We start from the raw sequence: 16,120 nt of genomic DNA, 5'->3' as shown, positions 1-16,120 counted from the left end.
AGCCCTTTGATTAAAGTGATTTTTCAGGAAGTGGTGTCTTTGTGCTCTTTCTGGAGATTATTGTAGTATAATACTGTGCAATATTTTTGCAATATACAGTAATAGACACACACCATTATTTGCATTGTGCTTAGCTTGACCTTGCTTATTCAATCCATTCAGTCTCAAAGGGATGAGACTGACAACCTGAGAGCCAACCTCTGCCAACCTGAGAGCCACTGCTTTGATGGGGAAAAACATACCTTTGCCATACAACTATTACATAGTTATTACTACTAACTAGTTACTAACCCCTAACCCTAAAGAAGTGAGAGAGCAGTTTTGTTAGGATGGAATTAATAACTATAGTGATAATTAAATATAATTTGTGTTACAACCTGGTACACTAATTAAGTCAAATAGCACCATAGACCATCATCTACAGTTCTGAATTTCCGCCTTGACATTAAAGTATTATAACTTGTGCAGCATTGAACTGTATCTCCCTACAAGCTTTAAACTTGGCTTGACTCATTCCCATAGATATGGGTACTGATTGATAGAGGTTTTGGGATACTAGGTTATGTTTCCAAGCTGATATTCACTTTGAAAACTGGTTCTCTTTAGGCGGAGATTGTTTTTTTTTATGTTCTAGTTCTGTTGTCTCTTACACTATACAATAAATGTTCATTCTGACACTTCAGTGGACATCCCATGAGTGTTGGCTTTCATTTGATACCATTTTTATGAATATGATCCTTGTGGTTGTGGAGATATTCAACATTTACTGTTGGCATGTCGTGTTGAGCAGGAAACCAAAAAATTGGCCTGAAATTGCTTGTACAAGTCACAAAAAAAAAAAAAAAAAAAAATCAGCTTGACAACCACCCTAATATCTTACCTATGGGTGTCTTCTAACTAAAAAAAATAGGGTGACAGCTTGTACCAAACCATGTCCGCAAAAGTCTTAACGGAAGCCCTTTTCAGAATTGGCCCCCTGACTATTACAAAACCTTACAGGAAGTGACTAGTCATTATTATTTCTTCCTTTCATTTTTACTGAAAGCTAAAACGAGTCGTGAAGAACAGAGGAGGACACATTATATTAGGGCTTTTGTGTATTTCTGAATGAACCTAGATTAGATTTTGATTGTAATAGTTATTTACTCTTTAAACCAAATTTCAGAAAGTGAAAGTAAATTGTAGATCATTGGATCTTTTACAAGACGAGGAAATGGATTCAACATCTGTGGAAGAGCTTTCTTGTCCTGTTTGCTGTGAAATCTTCAAGACTCCTGTTCTTCTGTCCTGTAGTCACAGTATTTGTAAAGAGTGTCTACAACAGTTCTGGAAAACTAAGGAAACTCAGGAGTGTCCTGTCTGCAGGAGAAGATCTTCAAAACAAGATCCTCCAATTAATCTAGCGTTAAAAAACTTGTGTGATTCAGTGATAAAGGAGAGAAATGAGAAACGCTCATCAGGATCTGAGGAGATCTGCAGTTTACACAGTGAGAAACTCAAACTCTTCTGTCAGGAGGACAAACAGCCTGTGTGTTTAGTGTGCAGAGACTCAGAGAAACACACCAATCACACATTCAGACCCATCAGTGAAGTGGTTTCATCTTACAAGGTAAGACAAATATCTCTCATTTCATATGCTGAATACAGTGTTATACATAGAAACTATAGAATTATTATTTGTGTAAACAATAGACCAGTATTTATTTTTACTCAGACTAAATATCTCTGACTTACTACTGAAATAAAATTATGTTCAAATCTTCTTAAAAGTAACAGCATTGACACAAAACATGTTTTGAAAAACTAGAAATGTCATGGGTTATTAATATTTTTCAATAATAATATGTGATTTAAAACACACCAAAAAGTGACTGATACTAACATACTTTCACTTTCTGTATTTGTATTTGCACAACCACAAATTTAAAACTGCATGGATATAATAATTACGAATTGGCCATTGCATAAAAACACATTTGTTTGATGAAAACATGATTTATAGATGTTCATCCTTTCCAAATTAAATAATTAAAAATATATCTCCTGTTCAGGCACAAATGCTAACTGGAAACGATCAATTCAACATATAAATAATATAACAATAAAAACATTCAGACATACAATGTTTAAACCTCTTAGAGCTGCAGAAGTTTCACAGATTTTCATCTTAACCTGTAGGAGGAATTTAATACAGCACTGACGTCCTTACAAGACCAGCTCAAACATGGAGAAGAAATGAAGAAAAAGTGTGACGAAAGAATTGAACACATCAAGGTGAGGATATAAAGAGTTAAATACTCTACATTCACACACAGAGTTTATTATTGACATTAGTGGAGTGTGTGTGCTGCCCTTGCAATGCGATCTCTTGTGCAAAGCTAGACAGCCAGTGAACATTCAAAAGTCCTCCAATAAACAGACAAGGCTTGACTTTTCTTGTATTTTACTGAAGCTGTTTCCTCTTGTTGTTTTGTTTTGTAAAACTGAAACATTACAAAATAAGAATATAAATCAGTACACAAAACATGAACATATGCATACATATAACTGTTACTACAAAATTCCTATCAAAGTGTAAAACAAGCACTGTAGCCTACTGAATACAAGCAATGTAGCCTACAGTAAGAAAACACAGTTCACCTACAAGCCACAAAGCAATTAAAAACAAAGCTAGCTACATCTGTACTGCTAGCTAACAGAGCACATGTTTTACAAAGCATAAAAGCGTTTCTAACATGACATTCCTTACCAATGCAAGTGATTGAAAATGATTTACACATTACTTACAGGCACATAGTCTCCAAGGCAGAAGCGTATCAGAAATAAATTCAGCAACATGAATCCAGCACTGACTTTCTTGCCTGAAAGATTTCTACTGAAGAGAGTGCTTCACTGAATTATTAACTTTGACCAGTAGAGGGCAGCACACAGCATGAACTTCTGAAATTTAACTTAATGTATTTAATGTTTTAACTTTTCCAACGAATAACTTATTTAACCCATTCACTTAACTTTAAAGACAGCACAGTGTGTGTTCATACAGCGCTGACTGAAGTGAATGTGATTTGATTTCAGACTCAAGCTGAGCACACAGAACGTCAGATTAAAGAAGAGTTTGAGAAGCTTCATCAGTTTCTCAGAGACGAAGAAGAAGCTACAATCACTGCACTGAGAGAGGAAGAGGAGCAGAAGAAGCAGAGGATGAAGGAGAAGCTGGAGGAGATGAACACACACATCTCAGCTCTTTCACACACAATCAGAGACATGGAGGAGATGATGAAAGACAATGACGTCTCGTTTCTAAAGGTGACAAATCAATCTGGCTTCATTCTCTGTGCATAAAACAACTTGTAGAGAGACTCACTGACAATGAGAGTGTTTGATAAGATATTAAAATGTTTTCAAACTCTATATTTTCCAGAACTTTAAGGCCTCAATGGAAAGGTGAGTGAGCTGCTCGTATCTCTTCTCTCAGTGGATCTGAACTCAAATTCACTGCAGTTCTGACTCCTGAATGTTCCTCAGAGTCCAGATCTCACAGCCGGATCCACGGATGAGTTCTGGAGCTTTGATTCATGTGTCGCGTTATCTGGGTAACCTGCCGTTCAGAGTCTGGAAGAAGATGCTGGAAACTGTCCAACACAGTGAGTCTCAGCAGATTTGACACCAGTGCAGAAGATAGTTCAGATATAAACACACACAACATCAACATTTGATAGAAATATATTTCATAATTTCCAAGTGAATCTGAACTGTATTTCAGAAAATCATCAGATCATACAGCGAACTCATAATGAAAAGTCTGTTCCTCATGGTTTATGTATTAGGATACAATAGTGGTTATTGAATACTGATTCTGACCATTCTGACAGTAACTGAGAGACAGAGGTGGAAAGTAACGAATTACAATTACTTGCATTATGTAATCCGTTAATGAGTAAACAAAATGTGATGCAGACCCAGCTGAAAGCGAGCCGTCAAATTCTTATGAAGCGAACCATGGCCAGTACGGAAATAATTTGGATGTAGGAAAAACGCGTGGTTGTCCTCGAGGATAGATATCCAATTTGCAAAAAATGTGGACGCACAAAGAGGAAACAAAGAACACCATCTCTCCGTGCAGATAAAGGGATGAGGTTCATTCCTGGGATTCGGTAATATTTCAGTCCCCCAGACTTTTTAAAGTGGTGGTGCACCAAAATTAAATATTAAAAGCTTTCCACAATACTTTGGTATATCCATTATAATGAATAAAAAATTATTATATTGCATTTAAATAATTTTTATCATGAAATAATGTCTTAAGTTATTTCTATTGTAAACTAAGCATTTTGTCAGGTCCCTTCTCTGGTACTTCACTGAATTTGTACTTAGAAAATATTTAACAAATTGTACATGCGTCAAATTTTGTTGGCAAATGTTGTAAGTATTTATTTGTGTTACTTTCTTGTGAAAACCAAAAACAAGATATTTGATCAAAAACAGACTATAAAGTGATGTCCGTCAGCCTGAACTCAACCCCGTCACGCCAACTATTCTCCGCCTATAATAATTTAGACTCCACCCATATGTGACATAATTTACCAGAAATGACATCATTCAGGTATTTTTAACAGTGTTGCATAAGATGGTAAGTAGTATCATACTTTTTATTAATATTTTTGAGGCCTATTATAGTCAAGGGAGGGCACTGTCAACCTCAACAACTCAACCACAACCTCAAATTTTTATTTTAATCCATAAGTTTATACAATGTACTTGTTTCATTGCTGCCATGTATGGTCTACTCTCCTACACTACAAGACGAGCAGTGGCCATTTTGTGCAGAAAACCTCAACCTCACATATCTGTATATTTCTCATTATTTCAGGGTTGAAAACTTGTGACAGGGTTGAGTTTTTCACTTAATTTATGGATAATTTTAATTAAAAGAAATATATATATATATGTAAGCTCATTCTCGATCGGCCCAAAGTCCGGCATCCGACCAGCGCGGAAGGTCTTTACGTGTTACTGTCCTTTTCTCGAGGCAAAGTATTTTTTGATTAAATGCAATACATTTGAATATGTATTCTCTCATTATTTCATCTGACTCCATAAATGAAAAGGTTTTAATGATATCTGTGCATCATTAAATGTGAGCGAATGTTTGACTATTCCTTTTAACTCTTTAATGAAAATAATGCCAAAGTCAGTTAGAATAATCAAACGTAATTGTCACAGAGAGCCTGTGACCTAAGACTAAAAGGACTTTTATTTTGAAAGGACTGCTGAAGTACTTGTACCCCATAAACAGTTTACACCAATATACACACACAATCTACATGCCGGCAAATTAACATCGTATACTAGATGTGTGGTTATTTTTCTGTTTAGGTGGTGCGATAGGCTCTCTGCTTAGTTCAATGTTTTTTATATAATTTTCTTTTCTTTTGTTGGTTGTTTGTTTTGTCTCAATGCTAAATGTTTTGTTTTGTTATATGATTTAACCTTCAAAGAAACCACACCAAACTCTTTTGCAAATGTTAACAGTTTATTTCCCCTGTAACAAACTAACATGTACACATAAAATACTGTTATACTCACATTGTGGGTCACCTCTCTACTGGCAAACCCATGTGCAGCGACGGCTGCCATTTTAAAGCTTCTAATTGCCTAATTGGAAGGGCACTTTCATTGTCAGTGACATCACAGGGGGAAATCAGGGAAATTATCATTTCTCAGACATTTTCTTTGTAATGTGGAGACATAATTTTGCAATTAATAATGTGATGCATAGGTTGCATGTTAATACCATTTGTTTAATATATTTGTATAGTTTTATCTTGCTTTAAAATTATCATTTATTTATACATGGTATGTTCCAGAAGTGGGAGGAGCCTAACTCTATAAAAGGGCTCCTGGTAGCCATTTTTCAGGAGAGTGTTTGGAGTGTGGGATCACTCCTTGTATTTTTGGGCCTGGATATTGGCACAGCCAGAATACATGTGAACCTCTTATGGATTTATATATATTTCTTTTGCCTTAGTTTTTGTTACTGTATATATTTTTGCTTGGGAATCACTTTTGCACCAAAATAAACACCCTGGACTGAAAATTCTTCTCCATCGTCATTGATTTTACACCTTCACCGACGGTACACCCTAACAAGTGGTGTCAGAAGTGGGATAAGTACCAGTTAAGTGACGTGTGGGGAGATTGCCTTTTCTGACATGCCTCCCAAACTAAGGAGTCAGCCTGTGGACGACACAGTTCAGGATGTGGACCAGGGTGCCATAGGAGGTGACCCAGAGGCAAGTGAGCAACCTGCTGAGGTTCCGTCTGCTGGAGGGGAGGCTGCAGTGACGGCTCTTTCACGGATGTTTGAGTCCTTCATGCGGTATCAGCAAGAGCGAGATGAACGGCAGGAACGAGAAACAGCAAGACGAGAGCAACACTACAAAGTTCTCAGTCATCAAGTCACCCAAATGCAGCTCGATATGGAGCGTTCCCGAGTTTCAGGCACAGACGGTGATGGAGTAGCTGCCAGGGTTAAAAGCCAGCAGCCTGGCTTTTGAGAGACTGGCGGAAGTTTACCAGTGGCCGAGAGGAGACTGGGCCATACGCCTAATACCCCTGCTTACAGGCAAGGCAAGGAGTGCTTTTGTGGCCATGAACTCTTCCCAGACACAGGATTATGACCAGCTGAAGGAAGCCATACTGAAAAAGTATGAGATCAGCACTGAGACCTATCGGTTAAGGTTCCGTTCTTTAAATACCCCTATGCATGAGTCACCCCAAGAACTCTACACCCGTATTAAAGATCTGTTTTGCAAGTGGGTCCAGTTCAACAAAAGTAGCAAAGACAACATAATGGAGGCTATTGTGCTTGAACAGTTTCTGCGGGTGTTGCATCCAGAGGTGAGGACCTGGGTCAAGGAACGGAATCCAACCACTGCTGGACAGGCTGCTAACCTGGTGGAGGCCTATATTGCTGCAAGGAGGGGTCCAGGAAACTTCCACTATGCTGGCGTACTGCAGGCCACCAAGGGTAAGTCTGAGGGTTTGGGGGTGTGGTCAAGCTCTAAAAGCCAAGCTAAGATTCTGAAATCTACATACATTGAACCCACAAAATCTGTTCCCCTACCTCAAACCATAGACAAAAATGAAGTGGTGTGTTTTAATTGTGGTGAGCCAGGGCATACTAGACCGCATTGCCCCTTGAAAAAGCCTAAGACAGCTAGTCTCTGTTATGTTCCACGGCTAGTACAGTATGCAACCCCTAAACATGACTTAGAGCCAGTTGTCACTGTTTTGTTGAATGGGAAACCACTTCCAGCTTTGGTTGACACAGGTTGTGCCCACACATTGGTAGAGGCCAAATATGTACCCCGAGATAGCTGGAGTGAGGAGGAGACTGTGACTGTTTGTTGTGTTCATGGGGACAGTACTAATTTGCCAAAAGCTGAAGTCTACATTGAGGTGCATAATCAGCCATATCTCATGAAGGTTGGAGTAGCTCAGAGTCTGCCAAACAGATATCCACAACCCTTTTGAGATTCTTTTCACAAGTGGGCATACCACGGGAGGTTCTCACAGACCAAGGACCCAATTTCATGAGCCATACCCTACACCAGGTATATCAACTGCTAGGGATTAAGAGAGTGCGAACCACCCCGTATCACCCTCAGACTGATGGGCTGGTTGAACGTTTTAATCAGACCCTAAAAGCCATGCTCAAAAAGTTTGTCTCCGAAACGGGCAAAGACTGGGACAAGTGGCTGCCTTTCCTTCTTTTTGCCTATCGGGAAGTACCCCAGGCCTCAACAGGATTCTCCCCTTTTGAGCTCCTTTATGCCCATCCTGTTAGAGGACCCTTGGATGTGCTGAAAGAGAGCTGGGAAGACACACATAAGCCCAGTAAGCAAAACATTCTGACTTATGTCCTCAAGATGAGAGAGCAACTCCAAAAGACCACAGCTCAAGCCCGAAAGAACTTGCTCCAGTCACAAGCCCAGCAGAAAGAGTGGTATGACAAAGCAGCCCGAACACGCAGTTTCAATCCTGGTGATAAGGTCCTTTTGCTGTTGCCAACATCGGAAAACAAGTTGTTGGCGAAGTGGCAAGGTCCCTATGAGGTAAAGCGAAAAGTGGGTCCAGTGACCTACGAAATCGAAATTCCTTCCAGAATCCGGCCTCTGCAGGTATTCCACATCAACATGCTAAAGAAATGGCATTCCCGTATACCATCATCAGATATGGCCGAAAGCACAGCAGCCCCAGTGATGGACAACGCTATGTTTGTGAGAGCAGTAGCAGAGGAGGAGGAGGTAGAAGAGCAATACATCCCTGGACATCCAGGCAAGAGCGAACTAAATCTCAGTCACTTGACTGAGAAACAGAAACAGCAGCTGATGGGATGCTTACCTGACCAACTTTTCATGGAGTCACCCGGTAGGACAGACCTGATCAGTCACTCCATCATTCTGAACGACCCCAAACCCATCCGACAGCCTGTCTATCGTGTACCTGAAAGACTGCTGCCAGTGATGAAAGAGGAGCTAAAGACCATGCAGAGTCTGGGGGTAATAGAACCATCCACCAGTGAGTGGAGCAGCCCTATTGTGCTGGTACCTAAGAAGGATGGCATTCTCCGGTTCTGCCTGGACTTCCGTAAACTGAATAGTGTCAGTAAGTTTGACCCTTACCCCATGCCAAGAGTGGATGAGCTGGTTGAAAGACTGGGAAGAGCAAAATACCTCAGTACTCTAGATCTCTGCAAGGGGTACAGGCAAAATCCACTGAAGCCAGAATGCAAGGAGCTTACAGCATTTAAGACCCCATTTGGACACTTTCAGTTCCAGTTTCTTCCATTTGGGCTTCATGGTGCTCCAGCAACATTTCAGAGGATGATGGACCAGATTCTCCAAGGGACGGAAATGTTTGCTGCAGCCTACTTGGACGATATTATCATCTTTAGCCAGAGCTGGGAGGAACATCTAGGGCATCTCCAAGAGGTGCTAAAGAGGATAAAGACTGCTGGATTGACCATCCGCCCAGACAAGTGTGGCCTGGCCAAGGCTGAGACCCAATACCTGGGGTATGTACTGGGACATGGGGTGGTCCGACCACAAGTTGGTAAAATTGAAGCCATTAAGAATGCTGAGAGGCCTGTGACCAAAAAGCAGGTACGGTCCTTTTTGGGATTGGTTGGCTGGTACCGAAGGTTTGTACCAAACTTTTCAGCCCGGGCAGTTGCCCTGACTAACCTCACCAAAAAGTGCCACCCAAACAAGGTGAATTGGATTATGGACTGTGAAAAGGCCTTCCAGGATTTGAAGGACTCGTTATGTAAGGAACCACTGCTTCAGAGTCCTGACTTTGAGCAACTGTTTACTGTGCAGACTGATGCTTCAGAGCATGGCCTAGGAGCTGTGCTGTTGCAGGGTGAACAAGGACATCTAAAACCCATTGCCTATATCAGTAGGAAGCTCCTTCCCCGAGAGACAAAGTACTCAACGGTGGAGAAGGAATGCCTTGCAATTAAATGGGCGTTAGACTCTCTGCGATACTATTTGCTGGGATGCAAGTTTCGGCTGGAGACTGACCATCGGGCACTAGCCTGGTTGGGCAAAATGAGGGACACTAATGCCCGAATAACTAGGTGGTTTCTAGCCATTCAGCCCTTTGATTTTGAGGTGCTGTACAGGAAAGGAGCACAGAATTGTACCGCTGATTTTCTCTCAAGGGCACCTCAAGAGGTGTCAGGAGAGGGAGGGGGAAATGTCACAGAGAGCCTGTGACCTAAGACTAAAAGGACTTTTATTTTGAAAGGACTGCTGAAGTACTTGTACCCCATAAACAGTTTACACCAATATACACACACAATCTACATGCTGGCAAATTAACATCATATACTAGATGTGTGGTTATTTTTCTGTTTAGGTGGTGTGATAGGCTCTCTGCTTAGTTCAATGTTTTTTATATAATTTTCTTTTCTTTTGTTGGTTGTTTGTTTTGTCTCAATGCTAAATGTTTTGTTTTTTGTAACCTTCAAAGAAACCACACCAAACTCTTTTGCAAATGTTAACAGTTTATTTCCCCTGTAACAAACTAACATGTACACATAAAATACTGTTATACTCACATTGTGGGTCACCTCTCTACTGGCAAACCCATGTGCAGCGACGGCTGCCATTTTAAAGCTTCTAATTGCCTAATTGGAAGGGCACTTTCATTGTCAGTGACATCACAGGGGGAAATCAGGGAAATTATCATTTCTCAGACATTTTCTTTGTAATGTGGAGACATAATTTTGCAATTAATAATGTGATGCATAGGTTGCATGTTAATACCATTTGTTTAATATATTTGTATAGTTTTATCTTGCTTTAAAATTATCATTTATTTATACATGGTATGTTCCAGAAGTGGGAGGAGCCTAACTCTATAAAAGGGCTCCTGGTAGCCATTTTTCAGGAGAGTGTTTGGAGTGTGGGATCACTCCTTGTATTTTTGGGCCTGGATATTGGCACAGCCAGAATACATGTGAACCTCTTATGGATTTATATATATTTCTTTTGCCTTAGTTTTTGTTACTGTATATATTTTTGCTTGGGAATCACTTTTGCACCAAAATAAACACCCTGGACTGAAAATTCTTCTCCATCGTCATTGATTTTACACCTTCAGCTACGGTACACCCTAACAGTAATACTTTATTATGTCAGGTAAATGTATCATGCCAATTTCATAATCAATTCAAAGATAATCGATAAAAAACATCAAAAGCTCTGGATTAAAGAGAAGAGATGCGAACCCGACATTAAGATACATGATGTTAAGAATTTTGCTCACTCTTAGCATCATGGGCCAACTTGAGTTACAAAAAGGCCCCGAATCCCGTTGCATTTCATTATATAGCCAGAACCTCTTTCACATGGAAACATCTGAATTTACATTCAGAGTTGACACCTTTTGGGGGGTAGGAGACCATGTGTCTATAGAGACCAACCCCTTGTGTGCCAGTTATCTTTAAACTCTTAAAAACCTTATTACCTTTTGTTTTACTTATTTGGGAATGAGACACTTGTACCAGTCACCCTGAGACATTTCAAATGATACTAAATATGTATAATACTCGATGTTAATCATTCACATTAAACCATATATTCTTGGGTGAGTTTTTGGTGATCTTCGCATGGGGGAGAAGGAGAGGGGGGATGAGGGAAAGATATGTAGATTAGGATGACTCTGAGGTGAGACTTTCGTCTCAATAGTGCACGAGGGGGAGTTCAAATGTTAATTTCCAGAGAGGTCCTTTGTCCTCTCAGGGTCTGATTGCTCTTCAACCAGACTGTCCGGCATCTCCTAATTTCTAGATTCTTACATAATAGTCATGTTTCAGCAAAGATATACTTACCAAATTCATGGTAACTCATAATTCTGTTATAAAAAGAGACCTCAGGCATACAATTTGTCTGTTTAACTTCAGTCCCCAAAAAATATGAAAAGTATCATAAATGTTACATTTGTAGTTTATTAAATTGTTATGAGGGACACACGAGCAGTAGATGTTTGTTTTATAGCAAGTTTTGTGTAAAATCCTATTTAAACCAAGTCCATTTTGTCCATTACAGGGTTGAGAATAAAAGGTGTTTAAACACTGAAATTAATAGACGGCCTTAAATTCCTGAGGTGGAAAAATATTATTTTTTGGAGGTTTAATATGTGCCTAATGATGTGGGCTATTTAGAAAATGACTTATATGTAGTTTAAAAAACAAACAAAAATCCCAGTAATGACCCGTGTCCCGTTTAGAACTTAAGGCCGAATGATTTCCGTGATTCAGAGGGAATTCCAGAGTCCAGTCATGAAAATGGCATTTACATAACGCAGATGTCACGTAAAACACGCAAACTGATGGATGAATAAATCAAGTAGAGCTGTGCAATAAATCCAATGTCTGTGAATATTAAAGAGCAAAAAGACTGCTATGTAAATATATAATCTGCTTGTTCTGCATGTCTCTGTGTGAATGAGATGTGCCGCTTCGTCTACTACTCAAGTACTCGATGCGCTCATGGTGTTTTCAGCGTCTCATAAACAATATGAGGACATTAATACATGAACATTTCCAGAGCTGCTCTGAGAGAACGCCTAATGAGCATTTCCATCATTTTATTGGAGAAAAAACAGTCAAACACACTCTGAAACATTCACTACAACCCCTCAAAATAAAAGTTTCGTGATATTTTCTGAGACGTTGTCATTCTGTGAAAACCTCATCCCATTACAACCCTACACAGGAGAGTCACCACCACACCCCCGCTGTAAAAAATAACTCAGTAACTTTAATTTTATTTTTACAATATTGTTTACATTTTAAATGAGCTACTTTTTACTTTTACTTGGTTAGATTTTTAGACTGGTAATTTTACTTGTACTTCAGTAAAATTTCATTGAAATAGTAGTACTTTACTTGATTAGAATATTTTATCACTCTTTCCACCTCTGCTGAGAGACCACTGGTATGATAGCATGATTTATGATCTCTTTCAACAAAGTCTTTATGTGTTTTACATTTACATTTCTAATACATCATATCATCCTGTAATCTGATGTTATTCTCTTTGCAGCTCCGTTGACTCTGGATCCAAACACAGCACATCGTCTCACACTCTCTGCTGATCTGACCAGTGTGTCGTACAGTGATGGAGATAAAACACTTCCTGATAATCCAGAGAGGTTTGACTTTTTTCCATGTGTCCTGGGATCTGAGGGCTTTAACTCAGGAACACACTGCTGGGATGTGGAGGTTGGAGACAATACAGGCTGGAGTCTTGGAATAACGACAGCATCACACCAAAGGAAGGGAAAGGTTTTCTTTAAGTCTAATGTGTGGCGTGTGCGGTACATAGAGAGCAAATACAGCTCACAATCCCCAGAGCAACCCCTCACTGTCTTTACTGTTAAACAGAAGCTTCAGCGTGTGAGAGTTCAGCTGGACTATGACAGAGGAACAGTGTCATTCTCTGATCCTGTAACTAAAGACTGTCTGTGCAGATTCAGGACATCCTTCACAGAGACTGTCTTTCCATTCTTATGTAATCTCTGCACAACTCCTCCTCTGAGGATCTTACCAGTTAAACTGTTTATTACAGCAGAAAATCACAGTTAAATCTGATTCTGCTTCTACATTAATACAGTTTTACAAATTATGCTTCAATAATAACACTGTAATCAAAGGGTCTCATTGATCAATCACAATTAAATGCAAAATTTAGAGTCAACTTAACCCTTGTGTTTCCTTAAGGACATGTTTGTCTCTTTCAGTTTTTAATTTTAGTTTAATTTTAAATTGTATTTGTATTGTATTTTTCTTATTTCACCCTAATTTCCTTTCATAAATCACTGGGTACACAAAATATTTACACTCAGGACCTTAAGGACAAAAATGTCCCCATTGAAACCCATTAAAACTGACAATTTCTTTTTATCCCAGGGCCATTTAACTATAAAATGATGCAGTCTGTGTTAATAGACTTTTGTTCTGTTGGCAAGGCTTCAAAATTAAAAATGTGTACTATTTTTTTTTTACAAGATGGTGCCGTTTTCTCAGGTTTGGTCTATAAAGCAAATACAATTTTTTTTACTGTGTTCTGATTCTGCATATTAGAGTCAATTGGATAAATTATTATGTAATAATTGTGTGTGTGTGTGTGTGTGTGTGTGTGTGTTGTAAGACTGAAAATACTGGTTGAGGCCTGGTCTGAGATAAAAGGGCCCTGCTGGCTAATTAACATTCGGCCTCCCCCATACAACCTCACTTCCTCTCACAAACTACTAAGAACTCACACAAGAACATGGTTTAATGTGAATGTTTATCATTGACTGTTATGTTTTTGGTGTCATTTGAAATGTCTCAACGTGAGTGGTACAGATATCTCATATCCAGATAGATAAAATAAAATAAAATAAAATAAGGTTTATAGAAGTTCAGGGAAAACTGGTTAAGCCATTTGAGGGTGGTCTCTCCCATCCCCCATGTCACCTGGTCAAAAAGGGTAAATGAAGGTGTGCTCCCTGGCTCTAGGTCTCTTCTTTGCTGGACACGAATTGAATCGGACGGGCTCTCTCTCTCTCTCTCTGTGCGCATGTGCGGAGTGAGTGTGGAAGGAGCTGGCTGTCGGAGTGAAAGTGTCACTTTGTTTGAGTGAGATTTCTTTTTTCTTTTATTATTATTATAGATAATAGGTTTAGTTTAGGTTTTTCCCCTGACTCCGGTCAGAGAGTGAGGATAATGGGGTCGGAAATGGCAGATCTCTCACGGTAACAATCAAACATGGTTTGCATGCCTGATGCCGCGGTGTCAGTGGAGGATTGCCTGATAGCTGTGAGTGCGGCCATCGGTGGTGCAAATACCAAATCGGCCTCCCGTATGAACAAGGCAATAGTGTTCTTTCTCAGTGAAAGCCAAATGGTGGACGAATTAATTGAAACGGGGTTGATAATCAAAGACATTTTTGTGCCTGTGTTGCCTTTGTCAAGCCCAGCCAAGAAAGTCATTTTATCAAACATACCGCCATTTATTAAGAATGAAAAACTAGAGCAAATACTCCAGAGGTATGGGAAAATAGTAAGTCCTATAAAAATGATTCTTCTTGGATGTAAAAATCCCGAGATTAGACACGTCATGTCTTTTCGACGTCAGGCTTTAATGATTCTGAACTCTCAAAGTGATCCGAAATTAAGTATCGATGGTAAAGATTACACTGTTTTTATAAGTTCAGAGTCAATGAAATGCTTTGTTTGCGGTGAGTTTGAACATGTCAGAAAAACTTGCCCGAGGCGAGACTGGCCGGACGGAGCGCGCTCTGCACCCGGTGACTTGCCAGAGGAGAGACCGGTGCTGGGGGCCTCTGGAGACGGCCTGGCGGGGGCTGTTGAGGAGGCGGCCGGTCCGAGTCATGCTCCCACTGTAACGCAGGCAGAGACGAGCCCGGGACAGGTGTGTTTGCAGCCCATGCCTAAAACTGATTTGATTTGCGATGGAGGACAGGCACAGCCTGATAAAATTGAGAGTGTTTTTACTACTGAGGACTCGTTTAATTTGAGTAAAGATGACACTTTATCTCAAGAACCGTTGGATTTAATGGATGACTCTGACAATGAGCATGATGATACAGAGTTAATGAGAACTTATGCAGCGGATTCGGAGCTCATCTCTGGAGGTAAGACCAAACTTTACACTCTTCAACAGATGAATCACTTTTTGGATACTACTAAAGGACATCGTAAACCGAGAATTGAGTAATTTTTTTCCGGATGTAAAACTGTTTTTGTTGTCCGGTACTATGGCTATGAAAAAAGCTTCCTTTGAAGAGCTTGACAAACCCAAACGGTATCGTCTCAAGAAGCTTTTTAATAATGTAAGAAGTTCTTTGAACTTACAAATTAAAAAATGAGTATAGTTTGGATGTCAATGAACCCTTGTGGATTAGTTTTATTGTGTGGTTGTATTTTACTCTTTTTCATGGCACTTTTGAGATTTAGTTCTTTAAATATTAATGGGTGTCGTGAGGCTTTGAAAAGAACTAGTCTTTTTGATTATACTATTATGAAAAAAAGTAGTGTTGTTTTATTACAAGAGACTCACACGGATGTTAATAATCAAACCCAATGGCAGAGCGAATGGAATGGACAGGTTGTTTTGAGTCATGGTTCAAGTAACAGTGCTGGAGTGGCTATTCTTCTTGGAGTTGAATTTAAGGATCAGAATGTGAGCGTTTTTGATGTTCTACCAGGTAGAATGCAAAGAGTGGATGTTGCTTTGCATGGTCTCTTCAATGTATATGCCCCTAATATTGGGACTGAACGTACACTTTTTTTCGGAAAACTTCAGACAGCATTAAGCAGTGTCCCACAGGGTAGGATTATTGTTTTGGCTGGAGATTTTAACTGTACTTTAGATCACACAGTGGACAGGAATCATGAAGAACCTCATAGTCCGTCAGCAGATGTTTTTAGAAAATTGATAACTTATTATGATCTTGTGGATGTTTGACGAGAAGCTTTTCCTAATGTAAAACAATATACATGGATAAAAGTAAATTCTAATAGGGTTTCTGCAGCAAGACTT

At 39.5% G+C, this 16,120-nt stretch overlaps 1 protein-coding gene across 1 annotated transcript; it reads left to right on the top strand.

Moving 5' to 3' along the window:
- The first annotated feature begins 995 nt into the window (after positions 1–995).
- On the top strand, positions 996–13,662 carry LOC311304325 (zinc-binding protein A33-like). The gene is made up of 6 exons (XM_084431287.1): positions 996–1,609; positions 2,179–2,274; positions 3,076–3,306; positions 3,422–3,444; positions 3,526–3,644; positions 12,618–13,662. Exons 1-6 carry the CDS (start codon positions 1,214–1,216, stop codon positions 13,157–13,159), a joined length of 1,407 nt encoding a protein of 468 aa, XP_084287413.1. The 5' UTR covers positions 996–1,213; the 3' UTR covers positions 13,160–13,662.
- The last annotated feature ends 2,458 nt before the right edge of the window (positions 13,663–16,120 follow it).

This window comes from Rutilus rutilus (genome assembly GCF_951802725.1).
Source record: "Rutilus rutilus genome assembly, chromosome: 14".
Lineage (NCBI taxonomy): Eukaryota > Metazoa > Chordata > Actinopteri > Cypriniformes > Leuciscidae > Rutilus > Rutilus rutilus.
This window is presented reverse-complemented; position numbering and strand designations above follow the sequence as displayed.